Source organism: Bos grunniens, chromosome 28 (genome assembly GCF_055505025.1).
Source record: "Bos grunniens cultivar Pamir isolate PY7600 chromosome 28, Bosgru_T2T1.0, whole genome shotgun sequence".
Lineage (NCBI taxonomy): Eukaryota > Metazoa > Chordata > Mammalia > Artiodactyla > Bovidae > Bos > Bos grunniens.
Window position 1 is genome coordinate 3,952,294 of NC_141192.1, and position 26,291 is coordinate 3,978,584.

At 49.5% G+C, this 26,291-nt stretch overlaps 1 protein-coding gene across 1 annotated transcript; it reads left to right on the forward strand.

Moving 5' to 3' along the window:
- The first annotated feature begins 647 nt into the window (after positions 1-647).
- Positions 648-25,552, forward strand: LOC147342760 (anthrax toxin receptor-like). The gene is made up of 12 exons (XM_086381338.1): positions 648-1,135; positions 8,339-8,410; positions 9,877-9,948; positions 12,685-12,766; positions 12,872-12,905; positions 13,784-13,863; positions 13,942-14,010; positions 14,339-14,416; positions 14,518-14,578; positions 21,629-21,724; positions 25,011-25,080; positions 25,477-25,552. The coding sequence occupies exons 1-12, from the start codon at positions 879-881 to the stop codon at positions 25,550-25,552; spliced, it is 1,047 nt and encodes a 348-aa protein (XP_086237464.1). The 5' UTR covers positions 648-878.
- Positions 25,553-26,291: the final 739 nt, after the last annotated feature.

A 26,291-nucleotide genomic window follows, 5' to 3' on the forward strand; every position in this document is an offset into this window, starting at 1 on the left:
GGCAAGAATACTGGTGTGAGTTGCCATGCCCTCCTCCAGGGGATCTTCCCAACTCAGGGATCGAACCCAGGTCTCCCACACTGCAGGGTGGATTCTTTACTGCCTGAGCCACCAGAGAAACCCAAGAATACTGGAGTGGGTAACACATCCCTTCTCCAGAGCATCTTCCTGGCCCAGGAATCAAACCAGGGTCTCCTGCATTGCAGGTTGAGCTACCAGGGAAGCCCCATAATAAAATAGCTCTTGCTTTATGTCACCCAGTTTGGGGTGGTTTGTTAAACAACAGAAAATAACTGGCATGCCCCTCATTCACAAGGTACTTTGACATCCTTGCAGGACCTTCTTCCCCTTCTAGATCCTTCCATCCATGGAGTCACAAGAATGATCACTGAAACTCTCTACACTTCCACTTTCCAGACTTCCTCCCATCAGTGATATCCTCATCTAAGCCATCTCAGCTGCTCTCTTTCAGTTGACAAAAAGGTAGGATTTCTCCAGGATTTTAATGGCCCCCTGAGAAGGATGAGGGACAGAGGTCTCACCCTACTGCCCCTCCAAAGATCCCCTGCCTCCCCCCAGGGTTGTCCACAGGCAGGACATTGAGTAGAACTGCAGGTCATAAAGTCACTATGCCAACCTTCCCATCCATTATAAGGGTCATCACAAGGAATTCTGCTTCCTTGGGGTGGGGGAAGGGCCCAAAGCCAACCATCTTTGCCTCTTCCCCCTCGGGGGAGGTACCAGGGGCGGCTCATTTTGCACCGCGGTTAGAGGGCTAGAGGGGTGGAGGCCCCTGGGCAGCGGAGGTCGTGGGGGCTGTGGCCTGAGGGGGCCTGGAGTGGCCAGGATCCAACAGGGCCGTATGTATGGCCGGGTAAATGGAGAGCAGTGGGCCCTGGATACCCGGCCCCGGGCTCCTCCTGTTGCTGTTGCTGCTCCCTCCACTGCTGAGTGCAGGGAGCTTCCAGCACGATGTCCTGAACTGGAGAAATTTCCGCCACCTTGACTTTGGCTGGAAAACCATTCACCGCTACCTCAGCCCAGGCTGGGGAAGCCTCCACAGGAGCATCAGGAGCAAGGCGAGCAAGTTGCATGACTGTGATGGTGCTTTTGACTTCTATTTAGTCTTGGATGCGTGAGTAGCCCTCCCATCTGGCCCCCTGTGCTTCTCAAGGAGCCTCTGTCACCAAGGTCACTGACGGGAAGAAGGGGTTCAAGGGGTCCCCTGGCTCTGTGACAGAGGAGATGAGGACGGTCTTGGTCAGACCCAAGGAATAGACCTCTATGGCCTCCTTGTTCCTAGACAAAAAGAAAGCCCCAGGCATCTATTTCCTGCGATGTCTACTTCTGGAAAGGAAAAAGGGCACCATAAGGTTTCCCAGTGGCCCTGTCTCTCTTTCTTCAGCTTGGCCAGGATCTGCGATGCACGTGCATGACCTTTAAACACCTGGAGTGGCAGGTGATTGCTAGGCCCCGCCTTCTCAGCAGCCGTGGGAAGCTCACAGTGCGTTTTGGTTTTGTTTTCTTTCCAGAGAGATTGCTGTGTCCTCTGTTAGGCACTCTTGTAGTGTTTCTGCTTGGAAAGTCCTTTGCTTTGCTGGTTGCAACTGTTTTGCTGCTTTCTTCGAAAGCTTGGAGAACCACGTTTTAATTTGTGTGCACTTTAAGAACAGTTTGGTTTGTCTACCTGTGGCCCTGGGAAACCTGGGCTGTGCATTAGGTACCTTCTGACCCTCAAAGGAAAGGGCGAGGTGAATCCTCAGGCTGGAGAGATTGCCTTGGTTCTATTTTCAACTCCTCTGTGAGACGGAGGATAAACTTTACTTATTTAGTAGTAACAATGGCTTGACTCTCAGTAGCACTGAAACATTTTTACAGTTTCCAAGGCTCATCACTGGCATCTATCATCCTCAAGACAATCCTGGGAGACATAGTGGGAATGTATTTGCCTATGCAATCTCTTGGAAAAGGGAAATGGACTCCTAGAGGTTGGATGAGGTATGACAGAGGCTGGTGGAGGTGCCAGGACCAAATCCTGCTGGATTCTGCAAATGGGTGGAGGAAAAGAGGCTGTCCAAGAAAGGGACCTACATACCCATTCCCCAGCCTCAGGCCATTACAGTAAGAATAAGCCTCAGTTCAGTTCAGTTCAGTCGCTCAGTCGTGTCCGACTCTTTGCGACCCCATGAATTGCAGCACGCCAGGCCTCCCTGTCCATCACCAACTCCCAGAGTTCACTCAAACTCATGTCCATCTAGTTGGTGATGCCATCCAGCTATCTCATCCTTTGTCGTCCCATTCTCCTCCTGCCCCCAATCCCTCCCAGCATCAGAGTCTTTTCCAGTGAGTCAACTCTTTGCATGAGGTGGCCAAAGTACTGGAGTTTCAGCTTTAGCATCATTCCTTCCAAAGAACACCCAGGACTGATCTCCTTCAGAATGGACTGGTTGGATCTCCTTGCAGTCCAAGGGACTCTCAAGAGTCTTCTCCAACACCACAGTTCAAAAGCATCAATTCTTCGGCGCTCAGCCTTCTTCACAGTCCAACTCTCACATCCATACGTGACTACTGGAGAAACCATAGCCTTGACTAGACGGACCTTTGTTGGCAAATAATGTCTCTGCTTTTGAATATGCTATCTAGGTTGGTCATAACTTTCCTTCCAAGGAGTAAGTGTCTTTTAATTTCATGGCTGCAATCACCATCTGCAGTGATTTTGGAGCCCCCCAAAATAAATCTGACACTGTTTCCACTGTTTCCCCATCTATTTCCCATGAAGTGATGGGACCAGATGCCATGATCTTCGTTTTCTGAATGTTGAGCTTTAAGCCAACTTTTTCACTCTCCTCTTTCACTTTCATCAAGAGGCTTTTTAGTTCCTCTTGACTTTCTGCCATAAGGGTTGTGTCATCTGCATATCTGAGGGTATTGATATTTCTCCCGGCAATCTTGATTCCAGCTTGTGCTTCTTCCAGCCCAGCATTTCTCATGATGTACTCTGCATAGAAGTTAAATAAGCAGGGTGACAATATACAGCCTTGACGTACTCCTTTTCCTATTTGGAACCAGTCTGTTCCATGTCCAGTTCTAACTGTTGCTTCCTGACCTGCATGTAAGTTTCTCAAGAGGCAGATCAGGTGGTCTGGTATTCCCATCTCTTTCAGAATTTTCCACAGTTGATTGTGATCCACACAGTCAAAGGCTTTGGCATAGTCAATAAAGCAGAAATAGATGCTTTTCTGGAACTCTCTTGCTTTTTGGATGATCCAGCGGATGTTGGCAATTTGATCTCTGGTTCCTCTGCCTTTTCTAAATCCAGCTTGAACATCTGGAAGCTCATGGTTCATATATTGCTGAAGCCTGGCTTGGAGAATTTTGAGCATTACTTTGCTAGTGTGTGAGATGAGTGCAATTGTGCGGTAGTTTGAGCGCTCTTTGGCATTGCCTTTCTTTGGGATTGGAATGAAAACTGACCTTTTCCAGTCCTGTGGCCACTGCTGAGTTTTCCAAATTTGCTGGCATATTGAGTGCAGCACTTTCACAGAATCCTCTTTCAGGATTTGAAAGAGCTCAACTGGAATCCCATCACCTCCACTAGCTTTTTTCGTAGTGATGCTTCCTAAGGCCCACTTCTGTGCGTGACACTCCCAGAATTGTCTGGCTCTTTCATCCATTGGTGAGCAGTCTTATTCACTCCCTTGTCCCCTTGCTCATCCCCTCACTGAAATAATTACTGGAAAACTTCTATACACCACTCACTGTTTTGGGCAATGGAGATAAGGCAGCAAACACAACAGAACTTGAAAAGTCCTTTTCCTCTTAGAGCTTTCATTTTAGGAGGCAAGACATAAATCAAAGAGGAGCTAGGGTATTAGATGGGGATAAACACCAGGGGGAAAATCAGGACAGGAGGATGAGAAGTTTTGAGGGAGGGACTGTTCTAAAGAGGTACCCAGGAAAGACTATAGTGACAGACTGAGAATACTTGGATGACTTTTGAGCAGAGTAGGTGTGTGATTGGATCATGTTTAAAAGAGTCACAGACGAAGGGCACAAGAATAGAGCCTTCTAAGTGAGGGGTCTGGTGCAGGAATCCAGGGAGGAGATGATGGTAGCGTGGACCAGTAGACATGGGTGGCAGTGATGAGTGGAAAGATTCTGGAGCTATTTTGAAATCAGAGACTCCAGGATTCCAGAGAGTGTGGATGGTCAGCGGCTGGGGGAGCCAGGTGTGTTGCTAGGTTGGAGATAGGGGTAGGAGAGGAAAGCAGTTTCTTCACCATGTCTTCTTCATAATGTGAGTAAATATTATTATCTCCATTTTATGCATGAGGCCAGGAGGCTGCTCAAGGCCTGGGGATGAATGACCTACCGAAGCCTCAATATAGAATACACAGATCCAGAATCGGAGCTCCGGAGTCTTAGTCTTTCTCTTCAACAGTATGATTATAATGTATCTTGATGCGAGTCTCTTAGTTTATTTCATTTGTACCTAAGATCCTTGGAATTATAGGATCATATATTTTGTCTAATTTTGGACGTTTTTGGATGTTATTTCTTCAAATAATGTTTGTTTCTTTTTCTTTTTGCTTTATTAATGCACACAGTATGTATATCGTTCTGCTTAAGTGTGTCCTGCAGGTCCCTCAGACTCTGACCACGTTTATTCGTTCCTTTTCCGTTATGCTCCTAACACTAGACCGCAGCGATTGTCCTGTCCTCCGCTTTGCTTGTTCCTTTCTCTGCCTAGTAAATTTTTTTACTGAACCACCCTAATTATGATTTTTTCAATTTATTATTATACTTTTCTGCTCCAAAATTCCTCCTTGATCTGTTAATGATTTGTCCTTCATGATATTTATTTTGCTCATGTATCACTATCCCAATTTCCTCTATTTCTTTCTCTTTATTTTCCCACTGTCTGAGTATATTTAAGATGATTTTAAGTGTTTTTCCAGTAAGTCTGATGCCTTACAGAGTTTCTAGTAAGTCTGATGCCATTCATCTTCAGGAATGATTTCTGTAATTTTATTTACTTCCTTTGAATGAACAGTGGTCTGGTTTCTTCGTATTTTTTATGATTATTTTTGTTGAAAATTAGGATTTTTATTACTATAATGTGGTACATCTAGAAAGCAGAATTCACCATAGCTCACTGGGTTGTATTTGCTTTCATCTGTTAATATAGACTCATGTAATAGTCCATTTATTCTGAATCATTTCCAAACTACTTTTGCAAAGAATATTCCTTGTTGTTGTATGTGATCACTAGAGTTTCTGTTCCTGTAACTCTTATTCATTGAGTGTATTGACAGAGATTTCCCAAATGCCAGGATCTGAAACAAACATGAAATCATTGCAAAACAGTAAAAAGACATGGGAGTGATGGGAAGAAGCCACCCCTTCCATTCTTTGTAGAATGTTTCTTTACTAGGACATTTCTTTAGCACTTAGCCAGACCACCACTGAGCCTAGGGACCAGCCTGAGGTGGAAACTTAAAGTCTTCTCAAGACTTTCCCGCGCATTCTCTTGGGCTGCACGTATGGGTCTGTTTCTAAATTCACCTATGCCCGCCACAGCTGATTTTAAACATCCTAATTGACACCAGCCAGGTAAGGTGAGTTTTACAAAATCATGTGTAAGTAAGGTCAACATTCCGCCCTCTGGATCAAAGTCAGCTTGGGACAAAGCCGGTGATCAAAAACAAAATTGTCGCCATGCCAGAGAAGGTGTGGGAGAAAGGTGACGAAATATGCAGCAGAACCTTCCTACCATTTTGAAATGAACTATTTGTTGGCTGCACCTTTGCTTTATTGTTGGTTTTTGTTTTTTAGGACTCCTAGAAAGCTGATGCTGATAGGTATGGTTGTTGAGTGTGTCCCTGGGGGAATGAAAGCTTAGATTTTCAGAATCTGCCATGTTGATGACATCCTTCATGCTATAAGTTGTTGTTTGCAATTTTATTTTCACATTTGGGAGAAACTACTTGAACACAAATTTTAAATCAAACACTCTTACTGTTCACAGCAAAAGTCGTGAGGCTCCTAACCCTTTCCTCACCAGTTTTGATCTCACTTCCAAGAGGCAGCCACGGGATCTCACTTCCAAGAAAAATCTTGCAGATTTCCCTTCTGATAATACGATCACATTTCCAGTCCTGTGCTTGTACTGACTACTGTTTCCTGCTTTTTGAGGCTTACACCTTCTCTACTGAGTTCTTATTAGAGGAGGAAGAAAATTTAGCTTTCTTAGAGGTCAGCTCTCCTACATGACCCTGCTCCAACAACTTCCAATGTCCCATCATAGTTATCTCCGTAGGGTGTTTTGGTCTCAAGCATAGTATCAAAGCTATCCTGCAATTGCTGGTGGTCCTTGTCTCTCCACTCCTGTATAAGAGGAGGGCACTGGTGATGCTTGAAACTTGTTTGGCAGAAGCCCATGTGGCTGCTCGGTTCCAGAGTGCCCCCTTCCTAGGGACCCGGAGCTCCCTGTCATGGTTTCCACTGCCATAAACACTGGTGTTCTCTTATATTCTAGAATCTAACGCTTCGTTCACAATAATCCCACACTGAAACCTTTTGCAGAGTAGTTGGGTGGGTTAAAGACTTGAGTTTCCTTTGTATCTTCTTTGGAAGACCCTCTGCAGTGAGGGGGCACTCAGTGGAGAGGAGTGATGGGAGGGAAAGCAGGATGTGGTGTGCATAGTCAGGAAAGGCGTTGCCTCGCACCAAAAGTACAGGAGCTCCCAGGACAAAGTGTGCATTGTGGGTAGGTGGGCCATCTCATGCTTTGTCGCCCACAGTTGCCACACACAGCATGTCTCCCGGGTCTGCTAAGTTGAGGGGGTAAATCATGGGGTTTACAGCTGGTTCTTATGGTTCACATCCATGGAAATGTTGCTTGATCTGTAAGTAGTTCCATTTTCTCATCTGTAAAATACAAATAATGATGATTTCATAGAAGTGTTCAGCATTGGATATCATGCATGTAATGTGTCTGGTATGTACATACTCCATGCTGCTGCTGCTGAGTCACCTCAGTCGTGTCCGACTCTGTGTGACCCCATAGACGGCAGCCCACCAGGCTCCCCCGTCCCTGGGATTCTCCAGGCAACAACACTGGAGTGGATTGCCATTTCCTTCTCCAATGCATGAAAGTGAAAAGTGAAAGCGAAGTCACTCAGTCATGTCCGACTCTTAGCGGCCCCATGGACTGCAGCCTACCAGGCTTCTCCATCCATGCAATTTTCCAGGCAAGAGTACTGGAGTGGGGTGACATACTCCATGAATAATAACTATAGTATTGTTAGAATTATATACCCTTAGTTTACTCACCATCTCCTAACGGCTTTAGATACAGCCAAGAGGAGTCAGGACGCCCTTGGGTATATGAGAATTACACATTTAAATATGATATTCAGGGTGTTTATGGGCATGGTGATCACTGCAGGTAAAAAGAAGGAGCTCCGGCGGGTTTTCTCAGACTCACAATCCATATCAAAGACTTGAGCCAACATTCGCGGAGGAAGAGCCCAGAACGAGGCACCAGCCTCAGTTTCTCTACTACCATGTGCAGAACCTTGACAAAACCATTAGCCAGAGAGACCCACATTTGCCCTCCGTAACTTGGAGCGCATCCTGCAGAGGTGTGGGACTGCGAGGCCAGCAGGGCACGTGGAAGTTCTTCACACCTACATATAAGAGGTTGTGAGGCTCTCCATCCTCCCCATTCTCCATTCAGGTAACTGGTCAGAGCCGATGGCAGTGAGAAACTGGAAGTGGGGATAGGGAGGCCCTGCAGCTCTCCCTGACGGTGTGGCATCACGGCACCAGGATAGCAGCATCCTGGACCTAGTGCTGCCCTCCCCATGAATGTTCCCAGAAAAGGCCTTCAGTGTTCAGCGTGGCTCAGCTTTGCAGGCCGATAAGAAAGTAGTAGAATAAAATAATCTAAGTAGTACATCCTTCTCCTGCCTGAGGCCAGGGCTCTTCTTGTCGTGTCGAAATTAGGGGACCAGGAGTGCAAACGTATTAGAATTGCTCAGACTTCTCCAGCCAGTGTATCCTCCCTTATTCCTTGAGTGTCAACCAACCTGGTTTACTACCCAAAGTGTCTCATCCCCAACAAGAGTCAGGTTGGTCACCTTCTCCACCACTCACGCTGGTGAAAGTCACCACCAGGGTGACCCAAAGAGGTTGCTAAGGGAGTATGACAGCCTTCAGCTACACGGGGTGGGGAAGGGTTGCTAAAGACTCTGCTGGAAACTGGAGAGGCAGACCATCTGCCCACCGCAAGGAGGCGCCTCATCCCTCCTAACCAGGTCTTCTTTGTTTTCAGGTCAAACGGCGAAGGCAACACCTGGAATGAAATTTGTGATTTAACAGAACGGCTGCTGAAGAGGTTTACCAAGTATGGCTGGCGTTTTTCTCTGCCAGACAGAGCACACAGCTCTTTACAGTCGGTGAAAATGGGAGTCCTTCGGTTTCAGGAGCAGAGAGCCCTAGGTGGTGTTCTGAGGCAGAATTACCAGTCACACTGATCTTACCAGGTCCCAATAGCTCAGTCGGTAAAGAGTCTGCCTGCAATACAGGAGACCTGCGTTCGTTTCCTGGGTTGGGAAGATCCCCTGGATAATGAAATGGCACCCCACTCCAGTATTCTTGCCTGGAGAATCCCATGGACAGAGGAGCCTGGTGGGCTGCAGTCCATGGGGTTGCAAGAGTCGGACACGACCAAGCAACTAAGTACATGCTCAACATCTTTCTTGACTCCTGCCTGGGAATCAGGTCACAGTGTAGGGGACACCCTCTGTCCTTAAGAACCTCACAGATTAGGAAACAGGCAAGTCTCATACCTAAACACTGAGTTAAAGGGTGCCAACGACCAAAGGATAAGAACAAAGGAGTTACTTGCAACTTTAAGGAAAAAACAAGTATTCTTAGAAAAAGAAGAAGGCAAGCTTGGCTTCCTAAAGACTGTGGAATATTGAACTAGATCTTAAAGGATGAGGAAAGACAGGGTAACGGAAACGACTTCTGTAGTGAGTGGTCTGTTTGGCTAGAAAGCGGGGTTGACTCAAGGGACGACTGAGAGATGAAGCTAAACAGGGCAGTTTGGGAGGCTCGTTGTGCCAGGTTCGTGATTACCTGCTGTGAGCAATAGGGAGCTATAGATTATTCTAGGGCAGGGATCTGACATGATCAAGGTTGTGCTTCAGGAGAAAAGTCTGATAATTATGGATTAAATGAGATGGAACTTGAACCAGGAGAAGGGGGAACCCAGCTAGGTAGCAATTTCATGAAAAGATGAGTCAATGGACCAGAAGACAGTGGGGGAAAGAGAGAAGGATGTGTGCATGAATGGCTGCTGAGAGATAGAACACTTTCCCTGAGATAAAAGGCAAGCATGGAAGACAGAGAGGAAGGAAGTGTGGTAAGGTCCAAAGAATTTTACATTAGAGGAGAGGTCCGTGGAGAGGCCCTCACGCACAAATGCATAAGTGCCCACTTTCTTGTGCGTGCAGGAAGCATGCACATGTTTCTGTGTGTGCTTACGTGTGTGTGTGTGTGTGTGTGTGTGTGTGTGTGTGTGTGTCTGAGAGAGAGAGAAAGAAACTTTGGGGGCTTGGGGTGGGGGGATATAGAAATGGACCGAGATGACATCTTAGCAACTTTCAGCAAGATCGTACATCTTACAGGCCTCTGAACCCGTCATGAAAGTATTGGAACTTTCAGGATTAGAGAAATGCACACCAAGGCGAAAGAGTTGGGATGGGTAGGGCAGAATTGACAGGCACTGCTGCCTCTCTGGCTGCTCGTTGATATTAATTTTGACCAGTGTTCATGGCTTCTTATGAACCCTTGCTTCCTCCCCAGCCCTAAACTGAGGATTTCTCTCATCACCTACTCCTCAGTCAGCAATATCATTCTGCCACTCACCTCAGACAGGTAAGTGTCATTTTAAATCTCCAAGGTAGGCCTGGTGGGCAGGGTCACAGAGAGGCCCAGGGAGCTGAGGGTCTCCACTGGGTGCAGGCTGGGCCAGCCTGGGCTCTCCTGAGTGCCCACTCGGACCCCAGTCCTGATTCCCTGGCTCCCAATGACCCCTGGCTGTACTGACACCAGCAGACTCCTGTGCTGCTGGATCATCTCAACCCCCTCCCAGCCCTGCCCTCCACTCATCCTGTCCTCTCAGCCCTCTTCACCTTTCTCAGAACTGGCTCACTGTGAGGACTCCTGGGACCTGGAGGAGCAGATGCAGGCCCTTTGTGAACCCTGGCCTGTGTTGGGCACCTGCCCTGCGTGCCAGTCTCTGCTCTGGGCCATGGGGGAAGAGGGCAGGCAGAGTCAGAACCACGCAGCAGGGATGGGCGTGATGAAGTGCTGGAGCTTCACTGTGTGGGAGCTTGGTCCCTTGGTGGATCTGAGACAAGGAAGCCCATGCGTGTGGTTCCAAATACCAGGCAGAACTGGGTGTAGGAGGGAAGCATGACACAGCAGCATCCTAAGTGTGCCAAAAAGCCTGGAGGTGTTAAGACGCGCTTCTAGTAACAGGGAGATAAAGATGCTCCTGATGCGCTGAACCCAGTTCAGTGGGTGAAACACCAAAGAGAGGTTAAGGTCATTTAGAACTAAGTGGGTCCAGGATTTGTGGCACAGCACCGTTTTCAGGACCTTGGAGAGAAGCCACAAGCAGCAGCTTAAACAGGACAGCAAGGTTTCCAAGGAGGAAGTGTGATGGTGTCAGTTCATGGAGACAGGTGGCAGAGAGGTGTCCAGTGAGGACTGGAAACGTACCTCTGGGGACAGAGCTGCCCAAGGAGGAGAGGAGGACAACTGCCTCTTCCAAGGCGTGGGGCTCGAGGCCCGAACCAAGAGAGGTTTAGTGAGGCTCATGGAGGGCCTCCACAGTCCTCTCTGGAAAGTGAAGGAGAGAAATCTTCCATGACAAGAGGGTTCAGGAGAGGGAATGGAGCTCAAGGGAGAGGAAAAGAAGTGAAATCCTGTGTGTGGGGGGTAGGGGGGAGTGGTTTGGATGGGGAGGGGAATACATACCTAGGAAAACAGGTCAACATCAACCATGACCCTCATTCTTCCAGCTCAGGAGGACCCCACAGAATCTTGCTGGGAGCTGGTCTCAGCCTGGGGTTGGGCATTTCCAAAAGTGCCTAGGCATTTAGGAGGATGTGGCAGAGGGCTGGGGTGGGTCTTGCTGTACAAGGTGAGTCCAGAGTGGCTGAGGGAGCCTGATAAGAAGTGTGACTCTCTAGAGGGTCTGCAGAGGATTTGGGGCAGGACTGGGACCGGGGCTGGTGCTCTCTGAGCCCTATTCACTGGGGCGAGCAGGCTGAGAGGGCACCGTCCACACAGGCCTTGCTCTGGTGCTGGAGAAGCCAGACAGCACGGGGCTAGGAAGCCTCAGGCATGCTGGTGGGGGTGGGTGAGAACTGGGAAGAGGTTCAGCAGCTCCTGTCGTATGAGTGGGGTACTTTAAGAGCAGGAGTGATTGCTGAGGGAAGTAGGAGCCTGGTGTCATGGTATGAGAAGAGCTGGAAGGGCAGCAGAAGAGAGAGCCACTCAGGTGAGAACGTTGCCTGATGATGTGGGTCCTGGGCAGGAGGCTGTGAGCACTGAGAGTTCCAGCATATTCTGAAGTGTGAATGACGAAACTGAAATCTTCTAGAAAGTGCCAGGACATGTGTTTCTGCTCAGCTAGGTAAGATCTGCTTTGGCTTGCCCTGGCAATGGGTCCCAGGTCTCCTCTTCTCATGGGCTAGGTTGAGTAGGTCTGGGGCTCTCATATTTCACTGCACATTGAGCATCTCTGCCTGCAGTGAGAAGCCAGCCTTCAGGGACCATGTAATCCTTAGACTTGCTGTGACAGCTCAGCCCATCACACTGGAAAGCCTGAACCTAAGTCTCCGCCCCCCACCCCAGTGTGTCCCAGTCCCATCCCCTGCAATCTGCTTTAGCAGAGGATGACATCTCATTGTCATGGCAGCCTGGAGTCATTACTCTCCCCTTTCATGGACAGCCCTCAGGTCGCTTTTCCAGCTTATGGTCTGTTTCTTCAGGAACAGATGAAGGCCAAGAGCCCTAGACTCTAACAGAGAAGCTTGACTACTTCCTTTAGTGCTGGTCCAGAGGGAGAAGTGGCTTGGAGGGACCAAGTCCACCTCAGGGAGCTGTGGCTGAAGAGGAGGGGCCAGGGCAGGGTGTCATCAGCAGAGTGACTTTGCCAAACACAGCCTTGCCTGTTGGAGGATAATGTGCCCTCACCAGGGACCCCTTAGGTGCCAGCAGTACCGCCAGTCATGTTGGGGGTGCTGGATCCACAGGCGCACATCCGGAGTGCTCCCCTCTCAACACAGATAGTTAAGGCAGGGCCCTTGCTGAGTCCCCTGAAGTCTGGATGCCTGATACAGGGATGAGCACTTTGAAAACCAGGTCCTACTTGTGGGACAGAAAAGCAGCTTCCTCCATACCCCTGAGTCGGGAATGAAGAAGGGGTAGGGCTGGTGCTGTCCGTGGCAGATACATGGGCAGAAGAGTGAGGACAGGGCCGCTTGTGTCCCCTCAGGTCCAGGCAGGTCTGCACAGGGCAGAATGGTCCCAGGGCAGCCGGGGCTGTTTGTAGCCATCAACACCCATTCCTCCTCTATTCTCCTTTCGAATCGTTTTCAGAAATGAACTAAAACAAGGTCTTCAAAGACTTCGGGGGGTAAGGCCCTCAGGAACCAGAAGATTGCACGATGGATTGAAAAGGGTACGGACTCTATAGGTCAGAGGATTTATTCTGCTTTGTCAAGTTCTTAAAGAATTATTGGGTCATCTCACTGCCCTCCCCCAACTTTCCTTTATTTTGTTTCAGGCAGGTGATGAGATTGCGAAAATTTACTCTGCTAGTAAGTTGCCCGCTGACGTCACTGTGCTCAGGTGGGACAGAGCCAGGCCTGGGCCTCAGCGAGGGCTGGTGCACACCCTCCTCGGCCAGCTCCTGGCGCTGACTCTTGGCGCGAGCTCCTTGCCCTCTCTGTGCTGCAGGTCCCTCCTCCCCACAGTGAGGATGAAAAGCTCCCCCAGGGATGTTCCTGAGAACCACATGGGGTCATGCTTTAAATTCCTAGTTCTTACTAGATATCATTGCTTGACCTACAGTTGGACTGCATGAAAAAGAAAAGAGAAATTCCAGGGACAGTGAGTGAGTAAATAGAGTTCAGTTTGGGGAGCAGAGGCCTTGGTGCCCCTGCCTGCCCACACTCTGTCCACCACGGCACTGGCTCTGCCCCTTCAGCCTCTCCCCTGTGGTTGACTCTCGTCCTGTGACCATGTTTCCAACAGTGGGAAAGGCTGTGCTCGGCCCAGAACCACCGGCATGTAGACTGTAGGGCTGCGGCCTCATCAGGAAGGAAGCACAGGCTGCTGGGAAGGCAGGGAGCTGGGCGGGGCTGCTGCCCAAGCCTCTGGCAGTCAGTCTGGGTGCTCCTCCCTGAGCTCAGCTGAGAGGCTTGTCCTTGCCAGCGAAGTAGCTGCAGTTGCCATTCAGGATAAAGGCTGTCCACCTGCCCCTAGTGAGGGTCACTAGGAAGCACTCTGAGCCCGGCTCCTCATCTGTCACGTGAGTCCTAGACTAAGGGTCCTTCTCCGTCCAGCTGCTCTGGGTGGTGGGTACTCAGGTCAGGGTGGCCCCTCCTCAGGAGGAGGAGATGTGGGCGCTGCACTGTGGGCCTGGCAGCCTGAGGCAGGTGCTTGCTGACCAGGCCACTCCCTGCTTGTTCTGCAGACAATAAAGCTGCCAGCATGGTTTATGCTTTGACCGCTGGACCACTGGACAAATGGACAGTGTGGGCTGCTATGCGGGAAGTAAGTCCCGTCCATCATTTCCAACTCGGTGTCCCATCTGGTTGTGTATTTTCTACTCACAGTCTTTTTTTCTATTAGTCCAACAGGTTGAAGAATTTTAAGACCAAACTTTATGCCATAGGTATGAAAAACTCTCAGAGAAACCAGGTAATTCAGAACAGGTAACCAGGCGCCGCCCTTGAACCCAGTTGGGGAAAATTTTCAAAGGCAGCTGTCCCAGCATCACCCAGTGGATGTCCCTGTACCCCAGCCCGAGTGTTTGGACAACAGGTAGTCACTTCAGATGAACAGAAGGTGTTGTGTAAACTCTACACCAGAGGTGTGGGTGGAGGAGCTTTCCACGCCCTGAGGGTGGGGTACTGACAGATGCCAGGCTTGGAGTCCAACCTGGCAGCAGGCAAGAGCCTATTTCCCGGGACAGAATGCTGTGTCTCAACCCTTGTGTGTTTGCCAAGCCATCCTCTCTTCCTTGTAGTTGTTTGAAATTGTGGGTGCAAAGACCCAGGTATATGAGCTACCCAAACCTGATGACATGGAAGGCTTTATTGTATCGGTGAGTGTGGGATAAATGTGAGAAGGAGGTTGGGGTAGCTCCTCACCATGCTCATGCGTGTCTCTCTTCCTGACCCTACCACCTATGATACTCTCTTCCAGCTCGTGGGAAATTCCTGTAAACAAGTTATGGGTGGGGACACCTACTATGCCTGTGTAGGAGGTACGTGCTGGGGTCACTGTTCAAGAGTAAATGACATTTGCGTGTGCGTGATGTGAATGTGCCTGAGTCTGAGGTGTGTGTCTCTGGTGTAAGTGTGAGTCTGTGTGTGTGTGTGTGTGTGTGGTGTCTTGGTGTGTGCTGTGTGTGTGCATGGAGTGTTGTTGCAGAAATATGTCGGGTATGTTATTGTGTGTTGAGTATTTAAGTAAGTGTGTGTGTGAGTCATGTCTGCCATGGATTATGATGTAGATATTGGGTGTAATTACCTTTTCTTCTGGTTTTATTGAGATATACTTGACATACAGCTCTGTATAAACTGAAGGTATATACCACCAAACGACTTCACATACATGTGTTGGGAAATAATTACCCTAGTAAGATTAGTGTAATTACCTTTTTAAAATTCATAGCTAAACAGTTTTACTTAGATACAAGAAAATAAGATTAATAAGAAATGTATTTTAAGTAATAAGAAAATTTATTTTTAAACTCTGAATGGAACACTGGCAAATGTAATCCAACAATATATGAAAAGGACAATACATCAAGACTAACTAAGGATCACCTCAGAAATGCAAGTTTGACTCAGTATTTGAAATATCAGTGTAATTTACCACATCAGCAAAATGGAGAAAGAAAATATGACTTTTTTCAATGGATGAATAAAAGAATTGGACAAAGTTCAAGTCATAAGAGGACCATAGTCTGACAAAGGCAACCACACAAATTCTCACAGCCAACACTATACCCAGTGATTCAACAAGGATGGCCTCTCTCTGAGGTCTCGAACTTGACGAGGATACCCTCTCTCCCCTGGGAGGGTCCCTGCCTCGGTGTGGGAAGGACCCTGTGCAGTCAAGTTTCTATTAGAAGCGCTCTCTCTGAGTGAGCTGTGTGTGTGCCAGCCTGAGCATCCACATCATTGGGATTTGCACAGTTGAGGCAGGTGGATAAGCACAAGCTCCCACGGGTAAACGGCTCCCAGCTGGATGCAGCTGGACGCAGACCCAGGAGACTGGTCCTGGTTGCAGTGCTCCAAACTGCAAGACCACAGTGCAGTAGGCTGTGGTCACACAGAGCAGCGCTCATATCCGAGATCTGCTGCCCACAGGTACAAAACCAGGGCAAGTTGCTGAGTATCTGGCAGCTCCAATTTCATCTTCAGAGTCTAAATAACAAACATCCACTATCACATCTGCAAAGAGATGTAGACGCAGTGGGATTCACAGTGACTGGCACAGTATCTGGAAGCTGGTGGTCCTTACCAACAGGAGCTGGCCCCTGGCTCTGCCCCCACTCTCATGCAGAGCCCAGGTTGGGGAAGGAAATGGTTAAAAAACACCCAGGATGAAAACGTCCTCAGCTGCACCCACTGTAGGTCACGTCTGACCCTGACTCCTCCTGTCTCTGACCCTGTGACCTGCAATGCGAAGTGTAGATGTGAGGAGAGACACACACACGTGCAGGGTGTTTCCCTGCTTCTCTGGTGTTGCTGCCAGCTGTCTAACAGCCTGACAGCTTCCATGCTCTGATCATGTCCCCAGGACACACACAGCCCTGTCAGGCCCCAGGGGAGGAGGCCTGTTGTCATTCCCGCCCTGTGGTGGCCCAGCAGGGGTGACAGGTGCCCCCTGCACACCCTCTGCCAGTGAGGTCAAGTGGTACTGCTCTAACCGTCACCACCGCCGGCATCTTGTCGAAAGCCGTCTCACAGCACGGCTGTCACTGGGGGGAAAGCTCAAGGCAGGAACCTGGGCCTGAAACAAACAGAAGCTGTCACTCTGAATAAGTCAGTAGGCCGGGCGTGAGGAAGCCTGGAGGAGGTGAGCATGAGGCAGGTCACTTCTTCAGCCTCTCAGGACTAAGACTCTACTCCAAGACTAAGCAGAGGCCTCTGCCCGCCTCCTTGCCTCCAGGCCTGTGCCCCAGGCCTGCCTCCAGGCCTGTGCTCCAGTCCCTCCTCTGCCCAGGGCACGAGGGGCTGAGCAGGCCGCTTCCCTTCCCACCTGACCACAGAAGCTGAGGCCCTCCAGCTGGATCATCAGACTCTCCAAGGACCAGCCTCTGCTGTAAGCTCACCTGCTGCAGAGGCTGTGGGATCAGGGGACTGAACTTCCTGAAAAACCTCCCTCAGCTTTACAGGCTTCAGCTTACCACCCTTTCAGATGTTACTCTCCTGGTGCCTCAGTCCCAGAGCCTCTCCTGCTCAGCTGTTCGCTGCGGCTTCCCACAGCTTTACAGGCTTCAGCTTACCACCCTTTCAGATGTTACTCTCCTGGTGCCTCAGTCCCAGAGCCTCTCCTGCTCAGCTGCTCGCTGCGGCTTCCCACAGCTTTGATGTTTTTCTGTCATTTGTCACTTATGTACTGTGACTTCTGCTTCACTGTGTCCATGGCTATTTTAATTTTTATCATTCACCTCGCTTTTTCCTACCTTTTATTATGGAAATGTTCATAACTATAGCAAAGCAAAGTGAACACGGATGTACAGTGGACTCTCCTGTCTCCACTACCTGGACTGACAGCATTTCTATCATCGTTTATCGTGGGGTTACCTCACCTCCAAACCCTTCATTGTGCCTAACTTTACCTGGTAACTGTTTTTGGTTGAGTTCTCTTTTTGAAATGCAGCAGACCTAAGTGTATCATTTGATGAGTTCTGACAAATGCACAGGGCACCCATGTAACCCCAAACCCCACGAAGACTCAGAGCATTACATCTGCACCTAGAGTGTCCCCTCAGCTCCCTTCCCAGGCAATCCCTCCCCCACCCCCTGGAGACAGCTACTCCCTGATTTCTTCCTCTACAGTCTAATTTGCTGCTTTGGAACCTCTCCTCAGTGACTCACAGGGATGAGCACAGGATCTGGCCCCGGGCACTCGCCACTGTGGTTTGGGGATTCACCCACCCTGTGGGTTGCTGGGTTTGCTTGAGATTTGACCCTGGAAGGCAGGCTGGAGGCGGCAGCCTGTCACCCGTTTTCCTGTATGTGACCAGACCAGAGTGAGTGTCTGCAAGAACCCGGCAGCAAAGGCCATAGTAGGAGCCAGTGCAGAGCAGGGCTTCCCTCTGGTGTCCAGCTCTGCATCCTGGCCAGAGACTCTCTGTGAGGGGGGTGGGCAGGCTCTGTGGGGCAGGAGGACCTGAGGCATGAAGGATGGTCACAGACGGGCACTCCTGCAGCCAGCCTGGGCAGAGACTGCCCCTCCTCCAGGATAAGGTCCCCCCTTGTCCCATCCCACTTTCTCCTGAGCTAACAATCACAAGGAGTTCTGCTTTTATATGTAAATTCCTACCTAAATATATTTTATTAAGATATTTTTCCTTTAGTGGGATCTTGCAGTACATAATGTTTTCCAGCCTCTGCACAGTATTCCCTGCATGAATGGACCAATGTATTTCATTAGTCTCCCTTGGTCAGTATTCAGATCATTCCTAATAAGTATACTACAAGTCACATTGCAGGGACTGTTCTGATGGTTACCCCTCTTGGGTCAGAGTATCCCTGGGATCAAGACCAGAAGTAGAACTGATACCTTGAGAGGCCACCCAGCTCACTGTGGGCAGTGTCCAGCTTGTCTCAAAATGGCCGTGCCAAGCTGCATGTAGGGCTCCGCCATCTGCCCTCCCCAAGGCAGGTCACCTCTATCTGTACACCCTAGTCAGTCTCATGCAGGTTGCATGCCCTCTTCAAGCTCCTCTCCACCTGGCTTTCTCAGGGAGCCTGCCTTCCCATAACTCTGTCTAGCGGCCCCATGTGACCTGGTGTGTAACTTTTCTTCCAGAGAGAAAGCTCTCTCCTCCACAAAGGATCAGTATCCCTCAGGCTGTTGGTCCTTCTGCCTCTGGTGGGCAGCTGCACTGTGCATGGGAAATGAAGCCCTGTGCACTGATTTCAGTTCTTCTTGCAACTTCATTTTCATCCTGTGGGGCCAACTGTTGAGAGGAATTAGGATATGGGGTGTTGGGAAACAGAAGAGGCTGCTGCCTGGACAAAGAAAACTTGTTTATTTTGAACTCTCTTCTGCTCAAAAACCTGAAACCATCACCCTGCCTTCCACTTTGGAGACTTGCCAGAGTTTAGAAGCCCTCCTTTGAGAGCAGCACTGCCTGGGGCAGAGGGGCTCTGCTGCGAAGGTGAAGCAGCACCTGAGCAGGGCTGGAGGCAGCAGGAGACCCAAGGTGGAAGGAAGGCACCAGGCGGAGGGCAGTGCGCACTGCCACTGAAGAGGCAGCATGGTCTGTGCTCTGGGCTGTCAGCTGGCCCTGCCCTCGGCTGCTGCCCTCCCTCCTGTCACCCACATGGAGGAGGAGGCAGAGTCCAATCTTTACCATGAGGCTGGGGCTTGCCAGCTCCTCTCTGGTTCCAACTCAGTCCAATAAGCTGAAAAATCCACGTATCAAAGTGTCAGGGAGGATGTGTCCCTGGAGAGGAGTGTGATAGATGTTCAGAATTAAGGCAGGAATGGGCTTCCCTGGTGGCTCAGCTGGTAAAGAATCCGTCTGCAGTGCGGGAGACCTGGGTTCAATCCCTGGGTTGAGAGGATCCCCAGGAGAAGGGAACGGCTACCCACTCCAGTATTCTGGCCTGGAGAATTCCATGGACTGTATAGTCCATGGGGTCGCAAAAAGTTGGACACGACTAAACAACTTGCACTTCATTTCAAGACAGGAGCAGAGGCGGTGTGAGTGGGTGCTGGGTTAGGTACTTGAGCTCAGATTCTGGCCCTGTACCGGCCAGAGAGTAGGGGGAACCTCTTGCCCTATCTTAGCTCCAATTTCACCCTCTGTAAAATTGGGGGTAGTAGATCATGTGTACCTCGTGGATTCAGGAGACTTAAAGGAAAAAGTATAGAGATTGATAGGCGCACTGTAGATGCTTGCTTGTGGAGAACATCATTTTGAATGAACACAGCAGGTAGTGCCTTGCATGGATTTTCCCACTTCTGGTTCCTCTTGTCTTTTTGGCAGGAAGGCTACACGGTCTATTTTTGCCTCATCTAGAGCCTGACCTCTCCATATTCTGGCAGTTAAGGTTTCCTTTCTCTGCCTGTGTCTACTTACAATATAGTTTATTCGTTTAGAGCTATGCTTCTTTGCAAAAAGTAATCCTAAAATGTAAATTGCAGACAATCCGCTTTGAGACTGAGGGGCAGCTGCCCTGCTCAGGTGGACCCAGTTGTGCTGGCAAACGTGTATGTGCAAGACACAGTCCCACCTGCTTTTTCTGGGACAAATACAGATTCCCATGTCTTGGTGAGCAGAGAAGGTGCTTCGGCTTTTGTGTCATAGTTCAGCTGACCATATGTGCATGGGTTTACTTTGGGGCTGTCTATACCTATGTGTCTCTTTCTGTATTAGTACCATACTGTTTTGGTTACTGCAGCTTTGGAGTATAGTCCGAAAACAGGAAACATAATACCTCCAGCTCTGTTTTTGTTTTTTTTTTTTTAATTTTACAATATTGTATTGGTTTTGCCATATATCAACATGAATCCACCACAGGTATACACGTGTTCCCCATCCTGAACCCTCCTCCCTCCTCCCTCCCTGTACCATCCCTCTGGGTCGTCCCAGTGCACCAGCTCCAGCTCTGTTCTTTCTTCAAAAATTTTTGTTTATTTGGTGTCAAGAAAGTATGCAGACTTTAAACATGGGGTGCGATTTTTGGAGAACCCTTGAAAACCTAAAAAAACTTATCATCAAGCCAGCTTCAGCCCACAGGCTGAGAATATATTTTCTGCAAGCAGAGAAATTGCAAACTTGGCCCTGATCTGATGGGAACTGCAGGGATACCTGAAGCAGGAGGAATCAGGACTGCCAGATAAAAGTCTGTGCTGGCATTTCTGAGGAATGCTCCTCGAGTTAACTGACCTTGGGCAAATGAAGCATATGGGATTGAAATTCACCAACTTTGTCCAGGAGGCACAGGTGGAGGCTAATGACCTTGGGCTTAGAGCAAGAAGACTTGCATGTTATCCTGGACAACTCCCCAGATTGTTGTGCTTAGCCTCTTAGTCAGATCCAACTCTTTGTAACACCATGGACTGTAGCCTTCCAGGCTCCTCTGTCTATGGGGATTCTTTGGACAAGAATCCTGGAGTGGGTTGCCATGCCCTCCTTCAGAGGATCTTCCCAACCCAGGGACTGAATCCCAGTCTCCCACATTGCAGGTGGATTTTTTACTGACTGAGCCACCAGGGAAGCCGTTTTCTCTGGGTCCCCTGGTATTTGCCTCCGGGACCAGAAATTCCCAGCAGCCTAGAGAGAGGCTATGGCCCAGAACTTCACTTTAGCATATCAATGTCTCTCACCCTGGCAAAAGGAAGTGCTGGTGAACCCTGGGGGCATTGTGTGAGGAACATGAAGGGTCAGAAAGAGGGAAGGGAAGAGCAGTCATTGAATACTTCAGAACCACATCTAAGACAAGGTTTTATCCTCCATGGGGGATTCTCCTGTGCAAGGTCCTTTCCTCCTTGCTTGCCTCACCCAGGTCCTGGCCTTGCTCCTGGGGTCTCTAGCCTGCTATAGGCACAGAGAAGCACAGGGAAGAGGAATAAACCCCAAGTGCGAGAAAGTCCTTTGTGTAGCTGGTGCTACACAAAGCACCAGCCTTGTGTGCTCAACTCAAACAAGGGTCAGATCTATCTTCAGCTTGCTTTATCTTGGTTCCTGTCTTTGTGTAAGGGAGGGCCTGGTGGAGAGCACTGCCTGCAATGCCTAGGGAAGACTCTGGGACATATGGGTCAGAAACCCGAGACTGGATTTGCCTCTGTGGTGGGGATGACATTGGGTGCCTTTAGTGAGTTTGATGGGTCAGGGGAAGTAGTAAGAGGTCCCCTGAGTTCTCAAAGCCCAGCCCTGCTGCCTCAGAGTGGACCGTCAGTGACAACAGGTGAGCCCAGGGGACAAATGGGTTATTCAGACCCTGGTTCCTTACGGGTGTCCCCGGGGAATGCAGTTATGGGGTGACCTGTAATAATTGTGAAGTCGGAAGGAAGTCAGGACTCAACCACTCCTAACACAGAAATTTGGATGTTGCCCTTGCAGAATCCTACCATCTCGGATTTTATGCACCTGACCTGAGTCCAGACAAAATTAGTGACTATACTTGCAGATATAAACTGGACAAAAACAAAGTCTACAGTAAGTAACCCCCCACCTTGGTGCCTCTAAGTGACAAACTTTCCACACCACACTGCATTCCCTCAGCCAACCCAGCCGTCAGATGCCTTCCTTACCATTCACTTAGACACTCTGAGGATAGAAGGAGTGGGGACAAGCAGAGGCAGGGACGTGGCTAGGAAACCTGGCCCCCTTGCCCTTCATCTCAGGCTGGGGAGTGATCAGTCCCCAACAAGTCAAGAAAGCCTTGGATCCGGGCTTATCCCTGCAAAGGCTCAGCCCTGCTGGGAGCGCTGGCTCTGCCCTCATGCTACATTCTCCCACTATTTCCTTGGCCCTCCCTCCCCTTGAGAGAAAGGACCTGAATCTTATGAGTCTGTTGGTGAGAAGTGGAGGCAGCCCTGGGGCCCTGAGTCTGTGCAAGGTGCACTGAGCTCTCCCAGGAGAGTGGGGTCACCGGGATTGAGAAAGGATGACAACAGCCAGGCCTGGGCCCTGGGATCTTGGCTCAGGCCCATTTTACATGTGTGATTTTGACCTAATGAATGTTCTGTTCTCAGCCTCTATTATCTGTACTGTAAAATGGGGTCTGTAGAGTAGGTGCACTAACTAAGCCCTGCCGCCGCTGCTGCTGCTAAGTCGCTTCAGTCGTGTCCGACTCTGTGTGACCCCAAAGACGGCAGCCCACCAGGCTCCGCCATCCCTGGGATTCCCCAGGCAAGAACACTGGAGTGGGTTGCCATTTCCTTCTCCAATGCATGAAAGTGAAAAGTGAAAGTGAAGTTGCTCAGTCATGTCTGACTCTTAGTGACCCCATGGACTGCAGCCTACCAGGCTCCTCCATCCATGGGATTTTCCAGGCAAGAGTACTGGAGTGGGGTGCCATTGCCTTCTTTGAACTAAGCCCTACCAAATACATAAGGCTACTATTTGGAAATATTCAGGCACAAATATCCTCCACAATGGGGGAGCAGCCTGAGAAAGCCCACAGTGGGGGCAGGAGATGTGCCCTCATCACTGAGGCAGGTCTGACCTCCCCCAGAGAGTGCCTGGAGATAGTTGGACTTCCTCTTCCTCCTTAACTCTCCCAGCCAGCCCCCTGATACGTTGATTGGATATGATTATATTATGTTCTCTGACTCCTCATTCCAGGGTCATCTGATAAACCCAGAGCGAGTCCTCTCCACCAGGACACTTCTGGACCATGTCTCCTTACATGGGTGCATAGAACAGGCAGGGCTCTGCCATTTCCACACTCTCACACCACACAGGGTGTAAATGGCCTTGGGGGTTAGATTTCCCTTGGTCTGTACTTTCTCAGGAGTGGTTCCTACCGTAAATCATTTGTATGGAGAACGTATGTTTATTGAGCACCTGCTGCATCAGGTTATGTGCTAAGTGGCTTATATGCACGATCTCAGTTAATTCTCAAATGAGACCTAATTGTATGTAGCTGATGCAGTAAGAGCTGGAAAGCAGTGATCTGACCACCTAGTCTGGGCCTTTGGCCTTGCTGATGAGAGTTCTTGAAAAAGGTTGGGAACAACCTATCATCCAATAAATGTTCTCAGACACTTCTATTACTGTTTTCTCACTCGTGGTGTCCTCAGTTTCTCTCTGAGGTGGACCAGCACAGAGATCTCACATGGGAGAGCTTATTCCTGCTGGGCTCTCTGCTGACCACCATGGTGGATGTGGCTGGAGGCTGACCAGAGTGGTGGATCAGCAGTATTTATTGCCATGAGCCCTGAGGATTGCCATGAGTGCAATGAGGATTCATTTGGTAGTCTCTCATTATAGTTTACTCTGATTAAAACATCTGGGAAAACTTTTTAGTAAACACAGAAAAGCATAACAAAGATTAATTTTAAAACCAACATTTCTGTATGCTTTATATTGTCTATCTTAAGTGTGTCATGATTTCACATATTAAGAAATCTTTAAACATGGTGTTCTTGTGACCCTCGGTATATGAGGTGGCTGCCATTACCTCACTCTCCCTGCTGTGTGAACACTGTGGAGATTATACTACATTTTCTTGTGATTTTTTTTCACCCTAATCTCAGCCATTCTACCCCTCAGACACAGATCCTTCCCCCTAAATAAACTTAGTGATTAGTTTTTTAATATCAGTACCAATGAAGGGGAAAACAGTTCAGAACTTCGTCGCTAATGTGAGAACTGAATTATGGCCAAAAGCTGGTCACTGGGAAGGGAACCATCTGAGAGGGAAGGCCTGACCTGCAGACAGTCAGGGGGTGAGAATAGTTAGGGTTCAGGAGAGGGAAGGCTCCACAGCCACTGACCGTGCACTGGCGGGGGCTCCTGAGGGCCATCTGCCAACCCCCACAGCATTATAGAACAAGCCCGGACACAGGGGCTTCCCTGTGTGCACAGACAGCACCACCACCCACCCAGACGCTCCGCTCACTAACCTGCGTGTCATCCGTGACTTCCGTTTGTTCTCATCCCACATCCAGGCCACCTGCAGGGCCTTCTGCCTCTGTATCCAAACCCATCTGGACTTGGACAGCCCCTCCACACACTCACTGTACTTAGAATAAAGCCCACACCCCTTCCCAGGGTCCACGAGTCCCCCACCACTCATCTCTTTCCGTCAACAAGTTCAGCTAACTATGCCACAGGCCATGGCACAGGTGCCCACAGCCTGGACACTCTTCCTCAGAACTTGCCTTGCCTTTCCCCTCATCTGGTTTCAGCTCCAGGAACATTGCCTCAGAGACCTTATCTTTAATGAGAATTCTCAATAACATACAAAAGTGGCAAAAATTGGATAGAGCCCTTGAAGCAGCCTTACCTGCTTTCAATAATTATCAACGCTGGCCAATCTGGTTTGCTCATATTTTCACCATTGATTATTATAAAGCAAATCCCAGATATCCCCCATCATGTCCTGTGTAAATATTTCATTTTCTCTTAAAGAGAAATTGTGTCTCTAAAAGACTAAGCAGTTATTCCTTCCACTCCCTTCCCGATTCCTTCCCTTGCTTATGGACATCATGGCGCTTTTCCCTGGCATTCATTTTGTTGTTTGTTACTTTATTGTCTGTCTCCATGTTGAGTCCCACAAATGTCAGGCCCTTAAGAGCAAGCTTCTGCCCACCTTGTTCCCATGAAACACCTGAGCCCCTGCACCGCACCTGGTGCATGGTAGGGTGTCAGAAGAAGGCAGAGAAGAGAAGCTGCTTCTGCCGGAGCGGTGGCTCTGCTTACCAAGGGCAGGCAGAAGTGGAGGGGTGGATGGATGGACAAGTCCATTGACACTCTTCATATGATTGTCTTTTAGCTAAACCACCTGACTCAGTGACTGGAGAAAAACTAGTCTGCATAGGACATGTTTTTCTTGAGGCTGGAAAGTAAGTGTTTATGATCTGGGGCCCTTTGGGCAGGTTTCCCCGCCATGAGGAGTCCGGAGTGTGGGATGCCCCATTTACTGAGGGCAGCACATGTCTGTTTCCAAGACGGCTCAGGCATCCTCCACCCCTGTCCTGGTTGATAATCCCCTGAGGTGTTCAGAGATCCGCTGTGGGCTGTGACCCAGGCTCTGCTGAGGAGGGCAGGATGTGGGAGACGGTGTGTCCCAGGGATGGTACCTTTACTCCAGGAAGCTTTTCCAGATGAAGCCAACATGCTGTGTACATACAGAGTTGGGATGGTGACACATACAGCCATCCTTAGTCACTTAGTCCGTGGTCATGAGGGTATCTAACCCCATGCAGGGCTCCTCACTGCCTGGTCTGCCTTCATTTCAGAGGTCAGTCGCATGTTGTCTGGGCATCAGCTTTCCTTGCCCGTGCTTCCTGCTCCCTGGAAGCTCCAAACGCCTGATGTTTGACGTCATTACAATAAAGACATCTGGGGAAACAGATTGAGACAAGTGCAAGAACTGTCAGTTGTCACCTTGTCAGCATTTGCCCTCTTCTATGCTTTAGGGTGGTCATCGTTGATTACTCTCTGAACAGGGAAAATACCTGGAGTGAGCGAAGCCTGAAAATTACCAGCAGGGACTGTGTGAGTGAATGTTGGGTTGCAAGAGAATCTGCTTGGGAGGAAGAGACAACCAGGGATGCGGGACAGGGGAACAACATCATTGGGAAAGGGCCAGCCAGTTTGGTGCCTGAGTTCTTTATCAGGGAGCTATCCCCACAACTCTGGTTTGTGAAATTCACTGGAATGCCTCTATGAGTGTCTCAAGGTGCAGCTGGCTATCTGGGTCCTACAGAAACTGCCTTCTCTGTGAACCAAGTATCGTTGAAGGTATGTGCAAGGAACCAACTCAAGCTCTAAGCAACTCCAAAAATGGCTCTGAGCTTCTGCCCACCTGGACCCACAATGCCACCTCTCCTGGCCCAGGACTTGTGGTGGGTAACTCCAGGTGCCAGCCTGGATTCCAGCTGGAGTGAATGTAAGAGGCTGGGACACTGCACACTAGGAGACAGAATCCAGCCCTCTGAGACTCCCAGGCCCTCCAAATTAGAGTCCCAAGCACAGGGGTCTGGAGGGTGGGAGCAGCTGTGGCCATGCCCAGGCTGTGTCTTCACTGAGTTGGTGCAGCAGCAGGTAGGGC

Coding starts and splice junctions, on each gene's coding strand:
- LOC147342760 (XM_086381338.1), top strand. CDS start 879: ATGGAGAGCAGTGGGCCCTGGATACCCGGCCCCGGGCTCCTCCTGTTG. Junction 12,767..12,871: donor TGCACGATGGATTGAAAAGG/GTACGGACTCTA, acceptor ATTTTGTTTCAG/GCAGGTGATGAGATTGCGAA. Junction 14,579..21,628: donor CTACTATGCCTGTGTAGGAG/GTACGTGCTGGG, acceptor TTGCCCTTGCAG/AATCCTACCATCTCGGATTT.